A 24,009-nucleotide genomic window follows, 5' to 3' on the forward strand; every position below is an offset into this window, starting at 1 on the left:
GGGAACGCAGCGATTAGTGCTGTGTTAACTTACTCCAGATTTTGAGCCAATCAAGGCTACACAAAGGTGCTCCGCATGGCTTCATTAATCTAACTTAGAGGTTTGCATCGCTCTAGTACCACATTGCGGGATGCAAGCATGACGCACAGTTCTCATAAATATGCCCAATGGAATATTGTTTAGTGCAAACCGGCCCAGTGGCCCCCACATATCCCCTCTCATATTCTAATTCTTAGAGATTTGTAATCATGCATTTTACAAGCGAAGGACTAGAGAAGTGTGCAGCAAATCAACCTAAAATCAGTCCAGGCCACAGAGACATGGCTGAGCCAACACACTTCGCTCACAAGTAACTGCTAAAGAGGTAAGAAGCAAAAGGCGTGTGGATGAACATATGCATGTGTACTAAAAGGGAAGCCCGACATGTGCAAAACCACTTTCGACAATCCAATATGGATCAAAGTTGTATTTTACACTAGATTCCAGGATAAGACCGTTGTGGCTCAGGTGTAAAGTTACCTCAAAGTACTCCTCTTCTCTGACATTTTACAAGTTACACTGCTGCCTAAAACAGAATTATGGCTAGACTGTGATCAAGACAGCGGACGCTGTCGAAGCGCGTTGGTTAATTTGTTTTGAAACCCTATGGATTAAGAAATAAATTAAATTTACCCGAAGTGGTTAGACGACTCTGTTTGCGACTCCATGTTTCTCCCGAAGTGGGGAATCTTTGCTGTGATTGATAGCAGTTGGGCTCAACTGCAGGAGTAACGCGGCCACAACGAGCAGCGCCTGACGGGAGAGGAAGGGAGCCATACGGATGGATATATATTATATATATATATTTGCAGTTGGTCAAAGAGATCCTGCCAAGGGACAATCTAGATGCCACAGCCACTTTAAGAAAGCCCCCCTTCAGCAAGTTATTTCTTAGCTCTTTGCTGCCTTATAGTAAGAGCCTCTTTTGCTTCTAAGTCCGAATGAAAAGTCTGAAAATGTCTATCCTTGATCACCTTCAAGCGAGCTGGCTCCTGCCAAAAAACACATGTGCCCCAATCGCCTTCAGAGGGTCAATGAGCTGTCACATCTTCCATCTCCTATCCATTGAGCTTTTGCACAGATCTGACCTCACAAAGATGGAAATTGATTCAGCAACCACAGGCGTGGCAGGACGAGCTTGGACAGCGAGAGCTTGCCGTAGGAGAGAGTTGAGGATGAATTCAAGAAATGGGCGAGGGTGTCGTGGGTGAACCCGATCAGAATGGTTTAAAAAAACTGGCAATCTATGAGCCCTTTGGATTTGGGAATCCCAATCCCAGCCTGCCAGTTCCAGAAATGCTTTCGGACATCGCTGCACAATGAATGCATGGGGGTCAGAGCCCCTCCTTTCCTTCAGGCACCCCAAACAGTCTTAAGTTGTTGCGACGCTGCTGGTTTTCTAGATCTTCTGCTTTCCCTTGTAGAGCTGCAAGCTGGCTGTCATGGGCTCGAATTAGGCTGGTTGTAGATGCTCTGGCGTCTTCATTATCTGCAATGCATTGTTGTAGTTCCACCACGTTGTTAGTAAGTAACATCACCTTGTTAGTCACCTAGATAAGGAATGCTGAATCAAGAGCGTATCAGCTCTAGCCTATGAATAGTGTACTTGTGCCTCAGACCTTTGCACCTGCAAGGCTTGTAGAGGTAACAGAAGAGAGGGTTCTTGAACCTCAGCGCTTAGTGTAGCAGTTTCACCCATTATCAGAGGAGAGGAGCCAGGTAGCGGTAAAGTGTCTCTCACCATTTCCCCCAAGATATGATGAGCTTCTGAGATAGAAGTAGAGTTAGAGTTAGAGCCAGGCCCATTTCCTGGGCCAGAGTTTTAAAGTTGTGATATAATTGCCTTAACTTCTCCCTTAGCAGTAACTCATTTCCACAAAGGGCTTCCATCAGCTCCACCCTTTAAGCGTGTTGCAGTAGAACCTTGATGTTGTGTTTTGCTCATGGATTCGATACTTCTTTTAAGGCACTTAACATTCTAAACAGATTTACCACTGTGTTTCTTCTTGCCGGGGGAAAAATTGGCTAGAGCAGTGGGGTCCATGGAGATATTGAGAAGGTCTGAGAGTAAATGATCCATGTCCTGTTAGAGAGGGAGTGGAGCAGGCAGTATGCTGGTAAGCTGGTACCATTTCTGCTCCTCAGAATTAGTCGCTGTTATATCCCCATTCAATGAGTGATCGGCCTCACTAGGAGAAGATATATCTAGCCCAGTTATTGAAGTTGGAACCCCTGGGTTTGGGCAGATTACAAGGTCACACTGTGCACTGGGTAATTCTGAAAATTGCTTAGACTTCTAGAGTTGCAACAATTGCACAGAGGAAATATCCAATTATTTTACAATAGCGCTATCACACTCTGCCTGTATGTTCATTTGGTAGGGAGTTTGTTGCAGCACCAGTCAGAGCGACTGCAGGACTTCCATTAATGAGATCCGTCCTTTCTTCCCCTGAAAGCTGCCCGACCCGGCAGGTGACTCTTCGCTCCTTTTTCCCCCACCAACACAGCTGGATTGGACTGAGTCTAGTAGAGTGTCCGCTATTGCAGCTTGAGAAACTTTGGAGAGGATGCCAGTTGCTCTGCCTGATTGAATAAGCCTTAAAGCACAAGTTTCTACTTGTGTAACGATATATCTGTAAGAGACATTAGTTAGTGATAGATTCCTTAACTTAGAATATCCCCAGGCGTCAGACTGGATCCGAAAACTTTTGCGTTGCAATACCCCTGCGCGTCGGTAGGCGTCGTCCGCGGCTCTGCGTCAGTCGTTAACGGCGGAATGATGTCGCCGGAGTACTTAGACGTCGCCCTCGCACGCCGACGTCAGTTCTTATACACAGCTTTTCCGCGCCAGATACGCAGAGCCATGATAGAACCAACACTAGTGCCATGAAACTATGGCCCTGAAAGGGGATGACCTTAACCCTAGATATCGGTTCGCAGAACGGGGAGGGTGGGTGGGTCGGTAAGGAATCTATCACTAACTAATGTCTCTTAGATATATTGTTACACAAGTAGTAACTTGTGCATCTGAAAGAGACACGTTAGTGATCGATTCCTTACCTTAGAATAGATACCCCAGCAATACCAACCCCAGTGGTGGATCTACGAAACAATAATCACACCAGAAAGTCCTGGAGGACGGAACGGCCAAAGAAGCCATCCCTCCGGACTTGGCTGTCCAGGCAGTAGTGTCTTGCGAACGTGTGCAGCAAGGCCCACGTAGCTGCCTGACAAATGTCCTGCAAGGGGACTCCTCGGCCCAGGGCAGTAGTAGTCGCCGTGGCACGAGTGGAGTGGGCCCTCAGCCCAACAGGAGGTTCCTTCTCAGCCAAGGAGTAACACGCTTGGATGCACAACACGATCCACCGAGAGATGGTCCGCTTGTGCAACGACTGTCCTTTCTTAGCGCCCACGTAACTAACAAAGAGTTGGTCATCCACCCGGAACTGGCATGTGCGATCCAGATAGTAAGAGAGCGCATGTTTCGGGTCCAGACGGTGGAGCATCTCTTCCTCTTTCGAGGAATGCGGAGGTGGAAAGAAGGTGGGCAAGTTGATGGAATGCCCGATGTGAAAGGCTGTGACTACCTTGGACAGGAAAGAGGGGTTTGTCCGCAACACAACCATGTCCGGATGGACAGAAAGGAAAGAAGGTTTAGAGGAAAGAGCCTGGAGCTCGCTCACTCACCTGGCAGAGGTGATGGCAACCAGGAAAGCAGTCTTAAGTGTAAGAAGACGGAGAGGACAGTTATGAAGCGGCTCAAAGGGAGCGCACATCAAGTAAGTTAGAACCAGGTTCAATTCCCACTTGGACATCACGAAAGGAACAGGAGGGAACATGAGTGATGCCCTTTAAGAATCTGTTTACAATGGGGGACTTGAACAAAGAAGGCTGATCAGGTAGCCTTAAGAAGCCTGAAAGGGCAGAAAGGTAGCCCTTGATAGTGCCCAGAGCAGAGCCCTACTGGGCAAGAGAAAGAAGGAAGAGGAGAACCTCAGAAAGAGGGGCATTGAGAGGATCCACAGCCTTTGCTGTGCACCATGCCACAAATCTGTGCCACCTGCAGGCGTATACCGACTTTGTGGAGGGACGCCTGACTGCCAGAATGACATTACAGACTTCAGGAGGCAAGTCAAATGGCCTCAGCTGTCGCAGCTCAATCTCCAAGCATGGAGGTGGAGACTGGACAGGTTCGGGTGGAGGACCGTCCCCTGCTGCTGCGACAGAAGGTCCTCCTGAAGAGGCAGGCGAACCGGGGGATTGACTGACATACTGAGTAGCTCGGGATACCAGTACCTTCGCGCCCAGTCCGGAGCCACAAGGATGACTTGGGCCCGGTTGCGCTGGATTTTTTTCAGCACTCTGGGCAGAAGTGGTATAGGCGGAAAGACGTACAACAGACCGCACCTCCACTCGCGACGAGAAGCGCCCCCGAGCGAGTGCCGCCTTGGAAATTTCAACGCGCAGAACTGATGACATTGCACGTTCTCTTCGGTGGCGAATAGATCTAACCAAGGCTCTCCCCACTGCAGAAAGAGGCCTTGCGCCACGTCCGAGTTCAGACGCCATTTGTGATCCATCATGCACCTTCGGCTGAGCTCGTCCGCCCTGGCGTTCAGAGAACTTGCCAGGTGTCGAACCACCAGGGTCACGCCCTGATGTTCCAGCCACTGCCAGAGGTGCAGAGCCTCCTGGCATAGGGTCCACGACCCTACCACACCCTGTTTGTTGCAGTACCACATGGCAGTGGTGTTGTCCGTGAACACCTGCTCTACACTCCACCAGACAGAGGGGAGGAATACCTTCAGTGCTAGACGAATCGCCCGAAGCTCCAGAAGGTTGATATGGAGCCGGGACTCCGCCGGAGACCAGAGGCCTGTGATCTCCGCCTCTCCCATGTGGCCTCCCCAGCCCTGGAGGGACGCGTCCGTCACAACTACGTGCTCTGGTTGGGGAAGGGAGAGGGATCTGCCGATGACCCAATCGCGGTCCGTGAGCCACCACTGCAGCTGTCTCGCAGTGCCCTCCGAGATCATGACATGGTCGGACAGGTTGCCCTAATGCTGGGCCCACTGAAACTTCAGGTCCCACTGCAGAGCCCGCATCCGCCACCTGACGTGATGCACCAGAAGGATGCAGGAGGCCATCAGCCCCAGAAGCCGCAGCGTCAACCTGACCGAGACCCGGGATAAAGGCTGAAAGATTGGAATCAAAGCCTGAATATCCCGGACCCGCTGTTCGGGAGGATAAACCCGAAACTGCACCAAGTCGAGGACCGCTCCGATGAAGAGTAGCTTCTGAGAGGGGCACAGGTGTGACTTCGGCACATTGATGGAAAACCCCAGCTGGTACAGGAGGTCCGCCGTTGTCTGGAGGTGGCCGACGACTGTCTGGGGTGAGCCCGCCTTCAACAACCAGTCGTCGAGGTAGGGGGAAGACTGAAACCCCTAACCTGCGCAGATAAGCTGCGACCACCGCCGTCACTTTTGTGAACACCCGTGGGGCGCTGGTAAGGCCGAAGGGGAGCACGGTAAACTGAAAGTGCTTGTGGCCTACCGTGAACCGCAGGTAGCGCCGTTGGGCCGGCAGGACGGGGATGTGGAAATATGCGTCCTGCAAGTCCAACGCTACCATCCAGTCTCCTAGGTCCAGGGCAGCTAAGACCTGAGCCAATATCAGCATTTTGAACTTCTCCTTCCGGAGGAAGGCATTGACGTTCCGTAGGTCCAAGATAGGGCGCAGGCCCCCTTTGCCCTTCTTGGGTACCAGATAGTAGTGGGAGTAACAACCACACCCTACTTCTGGCCCAGGAACGCGCTCGATGGCCCCCTTGGCCAAGAGGGCCGTAACTTCCTCCTGCAGAAGTCACAAATGATCCCCTGACACATGGTGGTATTGTGGTGGCATGGCTGGAGGGGTCGTCTCGAAGGGGAGGGAGTAACCGCGTCAGACTATTTGCAGCACCCACATGTTCGACGTGACAGTGCGCCAGTGGAAGTGGTGATGGCGAACCCTGCCCCCCACTGGCGTCACATGGGCCTGAAAGCACAGACTAGGAGGGCTTTGAGGCGAATGCTGCAGGGGAAGGTGTGGACTGGCCTCGCCGTGGTCCCAGACTGCCGCCACGGCAGTTTCCACGGCCGCCACTGCGCTGTGTATTAGTCTGCGGTGCGTGGCTGGCAGCACCGGTGGGAGCGCCCCTTTCTTAGCCACGAAAGGAGCGAAAGGCACCCGTTTGCTGGCGTGGGGCCGAGAGGCCCAAAGACTTGGCCGTAGCCCTGGAATCCTTAAAACGCTCAAGCGCATGGTCCGCCTTGTCGCCAAAGAGGCGACGGCCATCAAACGGCATGTCCAGAAGGGTGGCCTGGACATCAGCCGAAAAGTTGGCGGTCCTCAACCAGGCGTGGCGTCTAACTGCCACCGTCGTTGCCATCGCTCTGCCCAGTGAGTCCGTGGTATCCAGCCCACACCGGATGGAATAGCGTGCCGCATCTCGACCCTCCGCAAGGGCTTGGGCGAGTTTAGTCCGGGCCTCCTCCGGACATTGTAGCAGCGTGTCCGCGACCGTGTCCCACAGAGTGTGGGTGTAGCGGCCCAAGAGGCATGCGGTATTGACTGACCACAGTCCCAAACTCAGGGACGAGAACACCTTCTTTCCGAATTGTTCGTACCTCTTGGATTCCCGATCGGGCAGAGCTGTCGTGAATGCGGTCTGGGAATTAGAGGCCTGGATAACCAGGCTCTCGGGGGTGGGGTTGGTGGACAAGAAGCAAGGGTCGCCCGGAGCCGGGCTGTAGCGTCTGGCCACGTTCCCATCTACAGGCTGACCTGTAGCGGGCTTGGACCAAGTGCCCAAAAGAACGTCACACAAGGCCTCATTAAACGGCAGCAGAGGCTCAGCCGAGCTGGTCTGTGGTTTAAGGACCTCAGTGAGGAGGTTAGTCCTCACGGCTGCGAACGGGAGCTCTTGGCCGCCTGCGTCAACATTACACTGTAGGCAGCCCCCTCCTCCGTAGCCACGGTTGGAGGGGAGACAAAACCAGTGTCTGGCGAAGTGTCCAGTCCACTGGCATCCCGAAGGTCACATGTCCAGTCCTGCTGAGACTGGCACTCCTGTGCCAGAGGGTCCACAGACCCCTCCCAATCTCCCTCGTCACCCATCACCTGAAATTCAGGTTCAAAGGATGGGCTGGTTTCTGGAAATAAAAGTCTCCATACGACGTCGAGAGCGGTGCCCAGCTGCGCCGCTCAGGCGCCGGAACCGAATCGAGGGCAGGATCGGGGACGGTGTCGCCCGTAGGCGGCGCCGGGGGTGACACTCTAGGGGCCGGCGTCGGTGAGATCGTGAGGTCGACCGGCGTGACCCGGATCCGGAAGCGGATCCAGTGGGGGCCTGCGGCATCAAGCCAAAGCACCCGACCCGCTAGGCCCCCCAGCCGGGACCGCTGGGCCCGAAGGCGCCACGGAGCCCGGCGGAGGAGGGAGAGACCTCATGGCCATGAGGTACCGCTTGACCTCCTCTGGAGTCGCATGGTGCCCAGGGACCGGAAGGTTTGGGGCAGGTTGCAACGCCCGCGACTACGTTGGAGCCGCATGGGTGGTGTCACCCGAATCCCCCGGTCGCGTCGCGCGAGCGTCGGGGTGGGTCAGAAGAGCGATGATGCCTTTCCGACCTCTCAAGCCTCTTACTTGAGGATCTTGATCCCGAAGACAGATGCCGACTCTCGGAGCTACGAGGGCTCCGACCCCGTGACCGGTCCCTCGACCTCCTGTGGGACCGGGACCTTGAACGACACGGGCCGACTGCCGGAGCTCAAGTCGCTTGCGGGACTGCTCCCGCCTAGCCTCAGACATCAGGGCCCGGCAGTCGGAGCAGGTTCGGTCGTCGTGGTCGAGGCCTAGACACTGAAGGCACGCACCAGCGATGGGGGTCGGTAACCGACATCAGTCGGCTGCACTTGGAGCAGGGTTTGAACCAGAGCACCCCTACCGGCACTGTAGGAGTCGTACGACTCGAGAAAAAACAGATCAAAAGATCAAAAAAAAGTTGTGTCAAAAAGTGACTAAGGGGTAGAGCTTCTCCGGATCTGCGCTAGCTGGCGCGGAAAAAAGAAGAACTGACGTCAGCGCGCGAGGGCGGCGTCTAAGTACTCCGGCGCCGTCATTCCGGCGCCGACGACGGACGCGGAGCCGCGGATGACGCCTACCGACACGCAGGGGTATTGCTACGCAAAAGTTTTCGGATCAAGTCTGACGCCTGGGGATATTCTAAGGTAAGGAATCTACCACTAACGTGTCTCTTTCAGATATCGGTTTACCCATACGAGATGGGGCACTTTTGTGAGACCCAACTTGCTGCTCATTTGAATGGGGGCCAATAGCTATGTATTCCTCAGTGATTGGCAGTTTAGCAGGTGCGCCCCCAGCTGGAGTGGAAACCAGAGCAGCACATCTGCTCTTAGAGCCGCTGATCTTTGGAGGAGCAATAGGATGAGCTGAAGGCAGGCTGGGCCAGTGGAATGCAGAGCGGCTGGGCCCGATCAGCTGGCAGGGGTGTGCAACCAGTCTCCATAGATGAGAGAGAGACTATGTATACCAGCGCAGCATCTGAAGAGAATGTAAGTCATCTGTGTTTTCTAAGGTTACCCTGTCGCTGTTCTGTTTCTTAGCGATAATCAGTTAAGCAGAAGGTTGCATTCTTGTGGAAATAACTAACAACTGCGTTACCGGAGGGCTCAGGGGGAGGACTTCTCATGGGGGAGTCAATCTGCCATCTTCCTTTTCGCCTGAAATGAAGGTCTTTGATATGGAGTAGACTATCTTGCATTCTGTTTTAGTTTTGTTTTAAGGAACAACGGGGTAGGACTGGGCACTTCACTTTGATATTTATCAAAACAATCACGTTTAGTAATGGGGTAACTAAGTGTATATTGTGGAATGTAGCTGGCTTGAATGCTGCGAGCAAGCGTTAGCTAGTAAGGGAAGAACTTCAACTATACAATCCCCATTTCTTACTTCTTACTGAAACTCACTTGGCCTACAAGGATAGGGGCTGCTCCAACATCTTGGTCTTGGAATAATAGTTTGTACTTCCCAGTGTTTCGATTAGGGGGTAGCTATTGTAAAAGACAAATAGATGTAATGTGGTATTATTAAGGTCTCTGCTGATCATCGTGGCAGATGGGCAATCTCGCAGTTAAAAATTAATGGCATAAAATATGTACTCTGCGTCGTATATGGGCCTAACGCTGATGACCCTACTGTCAATAACACCTTGATGTTAAAATTACTGGATTGGCGGGGTGACTTGTTAATTATGGGGGTCTTTAACTTCACTTTGAACTACGGCATGGACTCTATAAACCGGGGGGCTACTCCATGAATGACTAAAGTCAGAAACTCAATTTTGTCAATTATAATATATTACTGAAGAAGGGGTGTTCTTCAGCGTGAGGTACTGGGGCCTCTTAAGTATGAGTGATTTGAGAAGTGGCCCAATTGAGCGGGGCAATAGGTGAGGGAAAACACCCTGAGCTTTTTGAGTGGACCGCAAAAGGTCCAAAATGTCAATATATTCGCTGGCCTACGCACACGCTATTTCGATCTCTACTAGCAATAAGTATACAGTAAGTGATACAGGTACAAATAAAAGGACATAGTAAATCAAGCGCTCTAAATAATCGTAATCGTTTTTGGTGTTCTTTTATTTAAAGGATTTGCCCAACCAACACGTGTTTCGTTGTGAGGAATTTCCCACTTGACTTCTTCAGGGCTGTCTGTAAAAGTATAATTTCTTTTGCGTTCTCCCCGCCGGTTCTACTTCAGTCCCAGCTGACTAAGAGATACTTCACGTATTCTATGTTGGTATTGTCTTCTGTCAATAATTTTATCTTAACTGCGGTCTCCATGTATGGAGATGATCTTGTGATTCTCCCTCCATATAAAATAACGACGTCCGGTTGGGTCCTCAATATAGGACTCTTAGAGAGTACGCTGTCTACATAAATCTGCTTCGCGAGTTCCCAGTTGTACCAGAAACTTTATACCCTGTCTATCTCATTGAAGAAAGCGGAGATTGATAAATATCTAAATGGCTGTAATCTGCTGTGCTTGAATGAATAAGCAGACTTTCTTCACCATGATATCACGCACCAAGAAAGTCTGACTGCCTTGGCAGCTCTACCTTCGGGAAAGGCTCCAGGGGATGACTCCCTGCCAATCGAGTTCTATAAAACTTTCATGACTCTCATTCTACCAATGCTAAGTGCGGTTATACATCAGATTGTATGGGGATACCCAACTCTTGGGAAATGAGTAATCTTGTTTTCTTTTAAAAAAGGGTAAGCCACCTGAGGAGTGCAGATCTTACCGCCCTATATCCCTTAAAAACGTGGATGCCAAAATCTCTGCCAAAGTATTGGCAAACCGATTAGCCCTTCTCATGCCTGGATTAGTTTCAAGCTAGCAGCATGGGTTCATAGCAGGGAGAGACACCACAGCTCATGTCAACACTGCTATTGTTGGCTTTGATATAGGAAAGAAGGATGCGCTTAATTTGGGGATGGTGCTTCTAGATGCTGAAAAGGTATTTAACCGAGTTGTATGGGACTGTTTAAAGTCAACATTATTGACTAATGGTCTTGGGATCCAATATAGTAAATGGGTATGCGCCTTCTACATTAGCCCGCAAGCTAACCAAATTATACTGAACTGCACTCCACCCGTTTTCGAATACATCGAGGTACCCGGCAGGGGTGCCCCCTCTCACCATTGCTATTTACACTACATATCAAGCCATTTCTAAAATCACTTATTTCTAACACTTATATCTTAGCATTTAGCCTTGGGCCACGCGAGTTTAAAGTCACTGCGTATGCAGATGACAAGGCAGTCTTTTCTTCTGACCCAGAAACAGTACTTGCCCCAATTCAGGATGAGGCGGAAAATGTAGTCATTTTTCCGGCTATAAATTGAATGTTAATAAGACTCAAGCCCTTCTCAATATTTGTCCGGAGAGACCAATATTAGGTGCTTGTTCGACAACTACCTACCTTGGGGTACGCATTTCTCCCAATGCTGAGCAAATATGGAGGCTAAACTATGAGCCATTGTTCCAATCTGTAATTCAAAACTTAAGGAAATGGCATAAACTCCCAGGTAGTATAATTGGAAGATGCAACATTATCAAAAAAACAGTGCCACCCAAGTTTTTATAGCGGTTTCGTGCTATTCCCTTGTACGTCCATAATTTTTTTTAAAAAATAAACTAGAAGGAGCAATAGGTAGCTTCATTAGGGGATATAAAGAAGAACACTGTGCTACAAGATCTCTTAAATTACCCTATAATGAGAGAGGGGTGCAACTTCCTGAATTTAAACTATAGAGGGGGTGCCGTTTTCAGGACGCCTACGAAGTCTTTTGGTTTAGAAGAATCAACACTTTTGCTTTCATCTTGCACTCGGATTAGATAGTAGTATTTTTTTGTATAAAATCAATGACCTCAACTATTTCAAGAGAGTTCGATGTAGGACGATCGGGGATATAACATATTCATGGCGCAAAATCTCATGCTACTGCTCTCGGTCTTCTAATCAGTTCAGTTTTAACGTTAAACTCCCTCTCTGGGGCAACCCAATGCTCCAGGAAGTATTCCACGACGTAGCTTGCCAAAGCTGGGCAGACCATGGAATTGAGCGGCTTGGGCAACTGTACGATCTTAATGGATTTAGAACATGTGCCAATTAACCAACCTCATATGAACTTCTGCAACAACTATTATAAAAATATTTACAGATTAGAGACTATTTTGTAAGACCGCAAAGGATAAAAAGATCGGAGAGCCTGGACTTACTGACATGCCTATACGATATGTCTAAGAAGTCACAAATCAGCACTCTGTCAATACAGGACGGTTGATAGCCAGCTGCTTGCTACTAAATGGATTCAAACTTTAGGTGTGGATTAGACACTCTGCATGGGGTAGTACACTCTGTTAGCTTAAAGCTGCAGCAATTCCGCACGATTTGTATGCTATACTATACCCCCCGATAGAACTGTAAAATGGGCAAAAATCAGATGGGGAGACGGGGAGATAGGCGGCTCTGTCCGGAATGTGGAGCTGTGGCAGCAAATATCTTACATTGTTTAGAACCTGTCCCAAGCTTGAAATATTCTGGAAAGATGTCATGCAATTACCACCAATCGCCTAGGGTTGGATTTCTTGCCCACGGAGCGAGATATTATGCTAGGTTACAAGGTGGAAGTGAACGTTGGCTTGAGGTCTTTCTCATCAGTTATCTTAGTGGCTGCTCGACTTTGTATAGCCAAGGTATGGATCTCGCCAAAACCCCCTGCAGCAGCAGAATGGTGGGCAATCATGAAAGAGATTTGCGAGAGGGAAATTGGGAATTGGCTAGAATTAGAGGAGTACGCTCACTACAGATATTTGATCACGTATGGCACAGATTTACTTGAATTAAATGGCTGGCTATGAGCTGGATATCTAATTTTTTCTCTCTCTTCTTTCTACTCCTATCACCTTCCACTTTCTTATTTCTTACAGTATATGTATCGATTCTTACTATGGGCTACGTTGTACCGGATGGAAATACTTATTTGTTTCTTATTTTGTGTACTCTGAAAAATTGTACAAATCAAGAAAATTGTAAAACGCCTATAAGGATTGTTTCCCTTTGAAAAAACAATAGAATAATTAAAAAAAGATTCAAGCTATTAGTTGTCTCTTTTGAATGCCTAGTTGTTATAACAGACGTCACTTCTCTACACAATAAATGCTTCAACGCCTCGTCAGGGGTCGTAGCGAAATGCAATTACATTACAATACACAGTAATGGCATTCCACTGGGTCTTCTCGGGAGCCAACTATTAAGTATTGTCATATGCCTAAAACCACCACAAAGTAGTCTTCTTTTTCTCCAGGTCTACCTTTTGATCTTTTTCTACCAAAACAAAAACCAACCATAAAAATAATGACTGCATAATAAAAAGAGGAACTAATTGCACCCACTAATAAATGAAAAAGCAGAGAAATGGAAACACCCCAAAATACCAACCATTTCCAAATGAATATGCAGATTTAATAATCATTTTAAGAGAAAATTATTCTGGGTTGATGCAATGAGGGGGTCGCCATGCTTTTTGGACTGACTGATTTGCAAAGGTCCTCTTATCCCCACAACTGAATTCCCTTAATGCAAAGAAGTCAACAAAATGCGGGTAAATGTAAGTCAGAGCTATTCATATCAATGGAGTGTATTCTGAAAAGTTTGGCATCACCTTTTATAACAAGCAAATTTAATCTAGGAAATTCTCAATAGCTTACAACCTATGCCATTTCTATCAATTGCAGTTATTTGGGCACTTGGCGCCTTTACCCTGTAAAACTATAGAATAATATATCCAACTTTATACAGTATCCTATACACGCATAGGAAAGCCCAGATTTGCTCCCTTTATTCCTTGAATGTTTATGCCCGGTAAAATTTATGGTCTGAGTCGATTCAGGGATATAAAAGAAATAAGGTAGGAAAAAATATTGCAGCACATAAATGTATAATATGAAAAACAACAATGAAGCATTAATCAAAGATGTATTACCTCATATTGACAAAGTTTCCCCAAACAGCTGAAAAAGAAAAGAAAGAAAAAAATCATTAAAGTGCTGTTGAGCATCAACATAAACCAAAATTTAAAAAAAAAAAAAACTATTTTTCCCGCATTTCAAAATGCTCAAATCTTATAGATTCGCTAAGAAAGGGCTAACCACATTTCTACTCCGGCAACATATTTCTGTGGTGTTCCTTGCCACCACAGTAGCCATCTCTTTCAAGTACAACAAGCACCTACAGATTAATCTACATCAACTGCATAGCAATGCTCTCATGGACCATCCAACCAAATTATTCCCCCAATCACTTAATCACAACTTAAATATTATTGTGCTCACTACATTTGTATTACTATTTTAATTACAGCTATTATTTAAAACAAATAGATATTACTTATTAAATAATCTGTAACATCACCAAGTTGCCAAACTGTTGTATTTATGTCATTTACTACGATCCCCCTAGGTAGGATTCAAAAATTCGATGATGAAATCAAAGCAGCAGAATTCTGACTGTGCCAGGAAAGAATACAGGTAAAAATAAGGGATATCCAATCGGAGAGAACAAAATCCAGTTGGAAAGAGTCACAGAGGTAGGGCATTCACAGGGGAGGAATACAAGAGCAGTCTATATCATATAAACCAGTAGAACATATATTTCTGTGCATTCACATATTCCACACAGGAAAGAATGGTCACTCAAGCTGAACGGATAAGGTATACATATGCAATTCATTTCTCTGTATAAGCAGGTACTGAATGCATTTGAATGGGGGGGGAGGAGCTTGTGCTGTCTCCACAGTACTAGTCATTGGCATGCTCAGTGATAGGTTAACATATATCTATCTTCACCCTTTTAATGCACCATACAGGACACTGCCATCAGTCAGGAGGTAAGACTGCCCTTGCCGACGCTTGCCAAAATATAACTCTTACGTTACAGGAAAGCTCTTTTCACATACGTTCACAGACCTATTTCACTGCTACTCCTCAAGCAATACCAGATAGATCTTAAATCAAATGAAAGTAAATGCGCTGTGAAAGAGGACTTTCTCGTCGATTATTTCTCACTGAGTACCTACCATCCACCATTAAAAACAAGCAAAACACATTTGCGTCCACACTGTAGATCACGTAACAAGAGTGGCTACTCCGCCACTCTGACATTTTTATTGTAGGCTTCAGGCTAGAAGATTGCTTTCAGAAGTGGATGAGCTGCAATGCCCAAACCATACACAGGTAGCACCATTCTCATAGTCCTTCCTGAAGTGTGTGGCTAGTTTGAAAAACTTTGCCAGGGCTGATTTTATTAACCAGTCTGGTCCTGCTCCCATGTACCCACACACTAACTTACTTAGTTAGACTAGCTTGTTCTTCTAAATATGAGAAGGCAGTCAGTACCTTTTATGAACTTCGTGTAGATCCCTTCTAATCAAAATACAGTTCCTTCGTCATCATCTGGTTCTCAGTTACCAAACTCCTCCTCTCCAGCCCTATATTTACATACAGACCACATTCTAGTTTTTAATCCAAATCCAATCTACACCCTTGTATATCATGTTGGGCACCTGCCACTGTGCAAATGGTCATTCTGACATACACAACACACAAATGCACCCAATTTTTAAAGAGTAGTCACTGCATAAAATTCTGCAAGGGTACATACATCTACATCATTATTGTGAAAAGGTTCAATGTTTAAAAATCAATTGAACGCGTTTAACTCTCCCAATACTTGTTTTCACCTAAAGTGCATGCAACATTAAAATCTGTCTGGCACAGCATTATTGCGGATTTCGAAATTATCTGCAACTTCATTCAAGATGCAACTGGGTTCTGCATAGACTTATACAAATCACCTCCATCTTTTTATTGGCATCATACGCCATTAAAAGAAAAATACTACTCCTTTCCCAAGGCATGTCAGTCTATTACACTTGAAGATAACCAAGAAGCAGGCTTGCAACGCCCATTAGGTTGAAATGGCTTTACGCCCGCCCCTGTCATCTCTAGTCGCTAGGGCTGTGGAGTGCACAGGCACTTCGTCAGGTTGGGCAGGGGCTGACGACTCAGACTCTGTCACATCCAAAGTACTTTGCAGGTCTTCAAATTACATTTATCAGTTCACGGGTCTTTGTGTGGTTTAACTGCTACCAACCCCCTTGCTGTCCCCACTCTTATTCTGGACTGTTGCTGCTACAGTGGGAGAAAAAATGAAAGGATCTCATTCACAACTCCCTGTCCTCCGACACAACAGCTGAAAAAAATTCTCAGTAAGGAAGTAACAGTTCTTGTTGCCAAGAAGCCCCATGTCATGTGAAACAACATCAGCTAGTCACGGTCAACACTACATTGCATTCTGGGACTTGTTTTTGTTAGTTTTGCATTTAACATTACAAACCGCCTCTGAAGTATGCTTAACACCCCCCTAAGGTGATACCAATTATTCCCAGAAGCGTAAGATTTTTGTAAATCGCAATCAGTTTGAAAGAGTGAACAGTGTTTTAATAGTGAACAAGTATTGATGGGAGGCTGAAAATCTTCTGTGTTCTTTTGATTACAACCAGCACAGCACTTTCAACCAGGTACAGTGATCTTGCATGCAACTTGGATATCTAGGGCTTCAAGTTCTTTACATTCCACTATTTTGTGGGGTTTTTTCAATGAGTGATTTACATTATTTTGTTAATATCTGTACTGTATACTTAAGTGCATAATTTTTAAAGTATCCATTTATGCAAGACACTCGTGGCAGTACACCCAACCTTTACTTTGACTGTAAAAATTGGATAGTACTATACCTAAGCTCAACCTTCATACCATTTCCTTTGGGTATCTTGGTCAAGCAGTCTAGGCCTATCACAGTCTAGTGGACTTTGAAGGCCAACGTTCCACTTCAGAACAAGTACCAGGTATACTGGTTAGAGGAGAACAGCAAGCTCACCTTTGATATCACTAGGTTGTCCTAACATCAGCGGTCTGCAAATCAATCTGCTTGTATAGCACAAACTACTCACCCGGAAGGGTCTCAAGGCGCTGGGTGGGAAGCAGTCTGGAGAGTCACTGAGTTTCTTTGAAGAGCCAGGTCTTGTGGTCCTTCAGGAACAGGAGATTTAACATAGGCTAAAGGATTAGAAATTGCCAACTTAGGGGCGTCTGATAGTCATTAGGCGTCAGGCGGCTGGACACTGGAGTTATGGAGCATAATAGAGGCCACAGTAGCAAGTGCCTGCCCCAAACCTCTAATTTAGCTCCTACCCTCTCAGTCAAACGCTGTCAGGGCCCAAAGGGGCTCAGAGAAGGTCCCTACCCCTCCATACATGCTTGTATATGCATGCAGTGGAGGTCATACGACCCCACAAGAGGCCCTGGTCCACACTTCATGTTCTGATGGTCTTGCTATGTCTGTTCTCTACGAGAGCTAGGCTTGCACTGCTGTCCGTGCTACACCCGTTTGCTATGAAACCTTAAGCTGCCAACTCGGTTGTGGATTTTCATTGTGCAAGGGGAAGCTTGTATGTGTACATGGTTGATCACAGTTTACACTTAATTGTTGGACAGCAATGTGGGGACTTGCAACAAGGAATATCATGACTGTAATGATATCTTTCAGTTCAGCTCCAAATAAACAGTCATTTACTTTCAACTTGCCATGCCAGAAACATTAACTGTTACGTTACATCATTTTGTGGAGTGTGGCCATTTTCTTTTTACTGGGGGTGGAGGGTGGGTATTGGCGTAAAGCATTTGAAGACCATGCACTACAAGTTCAGATGTGTTCTACAGCAGCCACATTTTATTGTCTAAAGAGTGTTAAACAAAGCACTGCATGTCTACTCAAGAAACTGTGCAATTTTCTGGTAGCAGCAGCTATTTGATAGCTGCTTCCCTCTTACTATACAGTTTACAGAGCTGCAAGAGCGTCACTGTAGCCTTAGTGGACAATTTTTGGGGCAAGTCAAATAAAGTAACAAAATCCCCTCTCCCCCCCTAGCATCAAGTTATTGATATCTACCTAGTTTTTGCTGCAGATCCTATAGTATCAAAAAACAGTGAGGGATGGAATGCTTAAATTAATCTCAGCCACTGGTGATCTCTCGTGGGTACATCCCACACCACCTTTTTTCGCCCATCATGCCACCTCAGTTTGGACCTAGCCATATGCAAATCAGCTTTGACAGTGATCCTCATAGGAACAGTCCAGCCCAAACTGCCAGGCCAGGTCCGCTCTGAACCAGAACTCAAGCAACCCATAACCGATTTCGCCCTTATGTTGGGCTCATCTGCCAGGTATAGCTTGATTGCAGTGGCACAGGGAGCACAGGACCCACGTCTAGGCATACCCGTCACACTTCGGGTATCAAAAAACAAAGCGATGGATGGAACGGTTAAATTAATCTCAGCCACTGGCGCTCACTCGGGCAGCATCCCAAAGCACCTTTTTTTGGTCCACCATGCCACTGCAGTTTGAATCTAGCCATATGCAAATCAGCCTTACCCCTGCTCCTCATGGGAACAGTACAGCCCGAACTGCCAGGCCAGCTTCTCCCTGAACCGGAATACAAGCAACCCAGAACAGGTTTCACCAGTGGCTGAGATTAATTCAAGCATTCCATCCATCTCTGTTTTGTATACTTTAGCTGGTCCTACTTTGGCCCACCTTCCATTCTCAGCATTGTTACAGCGGAAGACACCAAACCTTGTGCCAGATCAATAACGCCCACACAGAGACAAAATAAGTTTAACTTCTTCCAAAAAGTAGTTTTTCCTCAGGAAATCGTACCAAACATGTGCTTTTCCTGATGTCCAAGAGCACTTATAGGAGTTACTGCCTACAAACCAGATGCAGAGTACACTTTCCCAGCAAGTGCCGTTGCACCTTTTTTTTGGGACGGGGGGCCAAACTGGACAGTTATGACACTGCTTATTTTTCATCATAAATAATATTCCGCACAAGTATCAAGCAAATGTACTCTTCGCCTACCATCATCAGCTTGGGCAATTTGCTTAAAATTAGTTTCTAGCGATTGAAATAATGTAATAAATGGTAAAGAGTGGAACTGTTATGTTAAAGGCAACAAGTACACTATAGTTCAACATGAGAGCCAATGTCAATATATTAAATGGGAAAATAATCAATTATAATAAAAAGCCTGACGCAAGCTATCATTAAATATAGATCTGCTTGACTTTCGTCCAAGAAGCAGTTTACTGTAGAAAAGGCTCTACCAACTTTAGGTACTACATGATCTTCGGAAAACTTTTCAACAAGTCTAACCCTGAAAGGCTGTGGAAGAGTTGGTGCGATACAGCACACACTTCATCCCAAACGATAGGGTCAGAGGTTTCTTAGTACTACTCTAGGACAGGTGGATTTCAGAGAACACAGGAACTATTTCCATAGGAGGACTGGGATTGGACAATTGGCTTCCACTACCGTTTGAATCTTCTCCATACTTATGAGGCAGGAAGTGGACAGCAAGGGGACATGGAGAATCTGGCACATAGAGAGATGAAAGCATGAGTGAAAGTGGACAAGGGGTGATGGGGGAAAGCAAGGAGAGAGTTTCAACTTTTAGGGGTGTAATCAAATGTTCTCACTAATACATGGTTTCAACATCCCCGTACATCTCATTTCCTGTACCCCTTCCCAAAGCAGGGGGAAACGTGAGGAGAGGGGTCAGTGGACATTAACAGGAAGCTGGACCTTGCCGGGGCTAGCTGCCGCTGCTAAAAGTTTAATAAAAACCGGTTTCAAGCCTACCGATCAGGGTCTTCCCAAACACATTTTAAAGGCTGTCCCCCACTGGAAAAATGAGTCAATGTTCAGAAGGAAACATCCCCGTCGCCCTAGAAGCTTGTTGAGCACCAAGGAGCACTGGCTTATAGACGTGCCCCCTCCAAACTGAAACCAAAGAGATCTCTGTAAAGGGCAAACCATATTTTTAGCATCAATCAACACTTGGCTTCGTGAGCTGCTTCCCCAAAGCGAAGCTAATCACCGTACAGAAAGCAGAAATAGAGTTGTAAATATGTTCCGTGCTACTTAACTGGTGCAGGAGGTCAGAAGAGTTAACAAAAATTCAAACGTATCCTGGTGATTACCGGTAGAACAGTCGTGAAGAAGGTGGAATTATGAAGCTGTAATGTCACCTGAACATGTACAATAATGAGAAGGAGAAGCAAGCTGCAATTTGCCCTTTGCAGACGAGTCAAGTGTCAAAGAATGGAAACAGGAGACAGGGCACGACAGGCAACCCCACAGCAACAGAGGGTAGAGGTCAAGAGTGTTAAAAAAAAAGTGACAGATGTCAGGGAAAGGTAAATGAACCCAACCCGAGGCATGCTCAACAGCCTGGCATGCTCAACAGCCTATCAAATAATCAGCTTTCTTCTAACAAATTTGAGTAAAGGGAAAACATTTCCGTTATTCACTTAAGTGACCAAAAAAAAAAGAAAAGAAAAATTACTTCCGCACAAACAGCATTAAAATAATAAGCTGAATAATGAGTTTTAGTTTAAAAAGATGCAGGTGAAAAATAAAAGCAACGTTTTAGCCAGACAGAATAGTCTGACTAAAACAGTGCACTGTAGATGTGGAGGGCTTCATGCTTCAGAAAGACTCCGTGAGGACCTGGCCTCGGCCATTCTTCTTTTATTACACATAGGGAAGGAAAAGCCAGAGCCTCGCCTATGATGCATCTTCTTCAAATATAAATGAAATAAAGTTGGCGAATGTTGGTGTTGGACTGGTTACTGTAAGTGGTGTACAGAGAATGCTCATCAAGAAACCTTGCTGACCACTCTTTGGCAATACTTAAAACTGTCTTTGTTGGAAGGTTTTGCATTTTTTTCCTCTCAATTGCAATAGGTGATCTTTAGGAATGTTCTTTTCTTTCTGTATTTGCAGCTTTTGCTCCATGTCATCATCCCCATGTCTGGATATTGCAGTTCTGTGTCTCTATTTTAACGCCTTGAAGAGTGCTTGGCAAATAAAACAATTACTGCCTATGCATGATAGAGGCTTAAAGAAGTTCTCATTTATGTAGTGCTACCACTAGAGCATTGGAGAAAAGAAGCAGTTGAATCACTAAGATTCTTCAGAGGACCCGACCCTTCTCAATAAGGCAAAAAAGTATTTGCGGCTATATTGTCCTGCAATCAGATTTTCCTCAAGTAAAATGAAGTTGGTTCCTGAAACATTCCTAAGGATTAATAGGGGATACTTAGTAATTGAATGGATCACTTTACTTGAAATAGTCCTTAAAAGGATCTTCATACTCGCTATTAAAGAAGCAATAGGGCTCGCATACCTTAACACATGGTGGAGGTGAGCCTCTGCTTACATGGTTTGAGAGCTCGCATGCTGGTAACACTTCATCAGCACTACAACAGACAAGGCAAATACGCTTCTTATCACTGATTAGACTCCATCAGGGACAAGGTGCTTACAATTGTTACAAAATCAAGCAAGATGGCAACACAGATTAGTGGCTCGTACTTTGGGCTTGAGGAGCTGCGCTGGGACCCTGTCCCAATAAGTGTCTTAGGAATCAGCTGCTCTTTTAGCTGGTCCTACACTCTGGAGTACTCTGGACTATCCAGCTCTTCAGAATTCCAAGTATGTTTGAGATGGTCTCCCCCTGACCCACCATCTTATAGCATAACATGAAGCTGAAGTTGGTACATTTCCTTGATCTCTGAAGGCACCAAAAATGCATGCCAACCTGATCCAGGCATCTTGTGACAGGCCAGTGTGGGTGAGCTCTTTAATAGGGGATGTGGCGGCCCACCTTGGCAATCTATGGATTCTCAAGCTACAATGCCTGGGAACATATAAGTTCAGAGGGATGTGAAGGGCCAGAGAGTAGATTCTGGTTTCAATAATCACTGTAGAAAAGTGTAAAAACTGTAAAAACTGTTTAAAAGTGATATATGCTTCAATTACTTACCGGTAATTGCATTACTCTGAGTCCTACTCCCTCGCTTCCCTTACTTACGAAATTGAGGCATCCCTGCCTCACCAGACACCCGTACCCACGTGATTTGTCACGTGGGGACTATATATAGCCCCCAGCCCCCTCATACCTCCTGTAATACCACACAGATCGAAACCATACCAAAAGGTTGGCCTGGACCATCAGGGAGGGAGGGAGGGATGTAAGTAAGGGAAGCGAGGGAGTAGGACTCAGAGTAATGCAATTACTGGAAAGTAATTGAAGCATTACCTCATCGTCCCTCCCTCGCTTCCCTTCCTTACGAAATTGAGATGTACAAAGCCAAACAGGAAAACCAAAGAAGGTATGCAAAAAACAGGTTTATTAAAAAACACAGAAGACCAGGGGAAAAACCACTATTCAGGAATCATAGTGGAAAGAACCCTGTGTCCAAACACATCAGCACAGTCAACCTCCTGGCCAATCCTGTAATGAGAGGCAAAGGTCAGCAGGGAAGCCCAGGTTGCAGCCCGGCAGATCTCTGAAATGGAAGCCCCTTGGACCTCCGCACAGGAAGCAGCCATGGAGCGAGTGGAACAACCCTGACCCCCCAAAGGAGAAAGGTGCCCCCCCTCTTTGTACGCCAAAGAAATCAGAGAACGAACCCAACGACTCAAGGAAGGAGTAGAAGGACGCAAACCCCTATTCACAGGACCAAAATTAACAAAAAGGGAATCTGAGAGACGGAAAGGAGCGACCCGCTCCAAATAGGCCAGGAGAGCCCTCCTAACATCCAAAGAGTGAAGCCGCACCTCAGACTCCGAGGACGGGGAACCAAAAAAGGAAGGAAGAACCAACTCCTGATCCCTGTGGAATTGAGAGTCCACCTTAGGACGAAAGGAAAGAATAGGTCGCAACACGATCCTGTCATCAAAAACCCGACAAAAAGGGTGTTTGGAAGAAAGAGCCCCCAGTTCACTCAGGCGGCGAGCAGATGAAATGGCCACCAAAAAGAAAGTCTTGAAGGACAACAGGCGCAGATCCACAGAAACCAACGGCTCAAAGGGAGATGACATCAAGGCGTCCAAGACCAGAGAAAGATCCCAGGTCGGAAAATGCCGCCGAGGGGCAGGAAGAACGTTACTCAAACCCTTAAAAAGGCGACTGACCAACCCCTCAGAATCCGAGAGATTGCCCCAAGAGCTCCTAAACGCCCTAATCGCAGCCCACTGCAAACGAAGGGAAGACACCTTCAAGCCCAAGGAAGCACCCTCCTGAAGAAACAGCATCACCTCAAACAAAGAAGAGGAAGAGGGGTCCAAACCTTCGACAAGACACCACCGACTGAAAGAACGCCAGTGCCGTAGGTAAGACTTGTTGGTCGAAGCGCGTCTAGCCGCCTGCAGAGTAGAGGTCAAACCAGCCGGAACCCCTCGTCGCAGAAGACCTAGGCGTTCAACCTCCAAGCCGCCAAGCGCATCCGGCCCAGAACATCCTGTTGAAACGCCGGGAAGACCAAAGGGGGAGGAGACAGAGGCAGCAACCACTCCACCTCCGACCTCAACTCCACCAGGAGAGGAAACCAGGAGGCACGAGGCCACGCCGGAGCCACCAGAATCACAGAAGCCCCCGAGGACCGGACCCTCAGCAGGAATCGGAGAAGAAGGGGGAAAGGAGGAAACGCATACAGAAGCCAGCGGGGCCAAGGGCAAGAGAGAGCATCCACCGCCCAGGCCGACCCCCCCGACAGCGGGAGACAAACCGGGACACCAAGGCATTTCCCACATCCGCAAAGAGGTCCACCACCGGAACACCCCAACGCAACGTCAGAGCCACAAACAACTCCCGACGAAGGCAGAAATCCACAGACGACGGAATGGCCCTGCTGAGGGCATCCGCCCGGGAATTGGACACCCCCCGAATATGGATCGCCGAGAGAGCCAACAGATGAGATTCCGCCCAAACAAACAACTGCCCCGCCACAAGGGCCAGAGAAGAGGACCTCGTCCCCCCCTGCCTGTTGACGTAAGCCATGGCCGTGACGTTGTCCGTCCTGACCAGGACCACGGAACCCAGCAGAAACTGGGAGAAGGCCAACAGAGCCAAACGGACAGCCTCCAACTCCCTCCAGTTCGATGACATCCTGCTCTGAGCGGGAGACCAGAAGCCCCTGGACTGATGAACCCCTAGCCAGGCCCCCCCAACCCGAGAGGCTGGCATCGGTCGTCACCACAACCGGAGCCGGAGGAGAGAGAGAGACACCCTTCAGCAAATGATCCCGAACCAGCCACCAACCTAGAGAAGACCTGACCTGAGGGGAAACCGGGATCGGAGAAGAGAGGGGAAGGCAATGGGGAGACCAATGCGCCAGAACATGAGCCAACAGTGTGTGCAAATGAAATCTGG

The 24,009-nt window shown here is 47.3% G+C and overlaps 1 protein-coding gene across 1 annotated transcript in view; it reads right to left on the reverse strand.

Annotated features, from left to right (window-relative positions):
- Positions 1-24,009, reverse strand: part of UXS1 (UDP-glucuronate decarboxylase 1) — a 226,566-nt gene that overhangs the window by 152,222 nt on the left and 50,335 nt on the right. Inside the window, exon 2 of the mRNA XM_086934303.1 lies at positions 13,657-13,684. Coding sequence (XP_086790429.1) covers positions 13,657-13,684 — 28 coding nt within the window. The remainder of the gene's footprint in view (positions 1-13,656; positions 13,685-24,009) is intronic.

Source organism: Lissotriton vulgaris, chromosome 8 (assembly GCF_964263255.1).
Source record: "Lissotriton vulgaris chromosome 8, aLisVul1.2, whole genome shotgun sequence".
Taxonomy (NCBI): Eukaryota; Metazoa; Chordata; class Amphibia; order Caudata; family Salamandridae; genus Lissotriton; species Lissotriton vulgaris.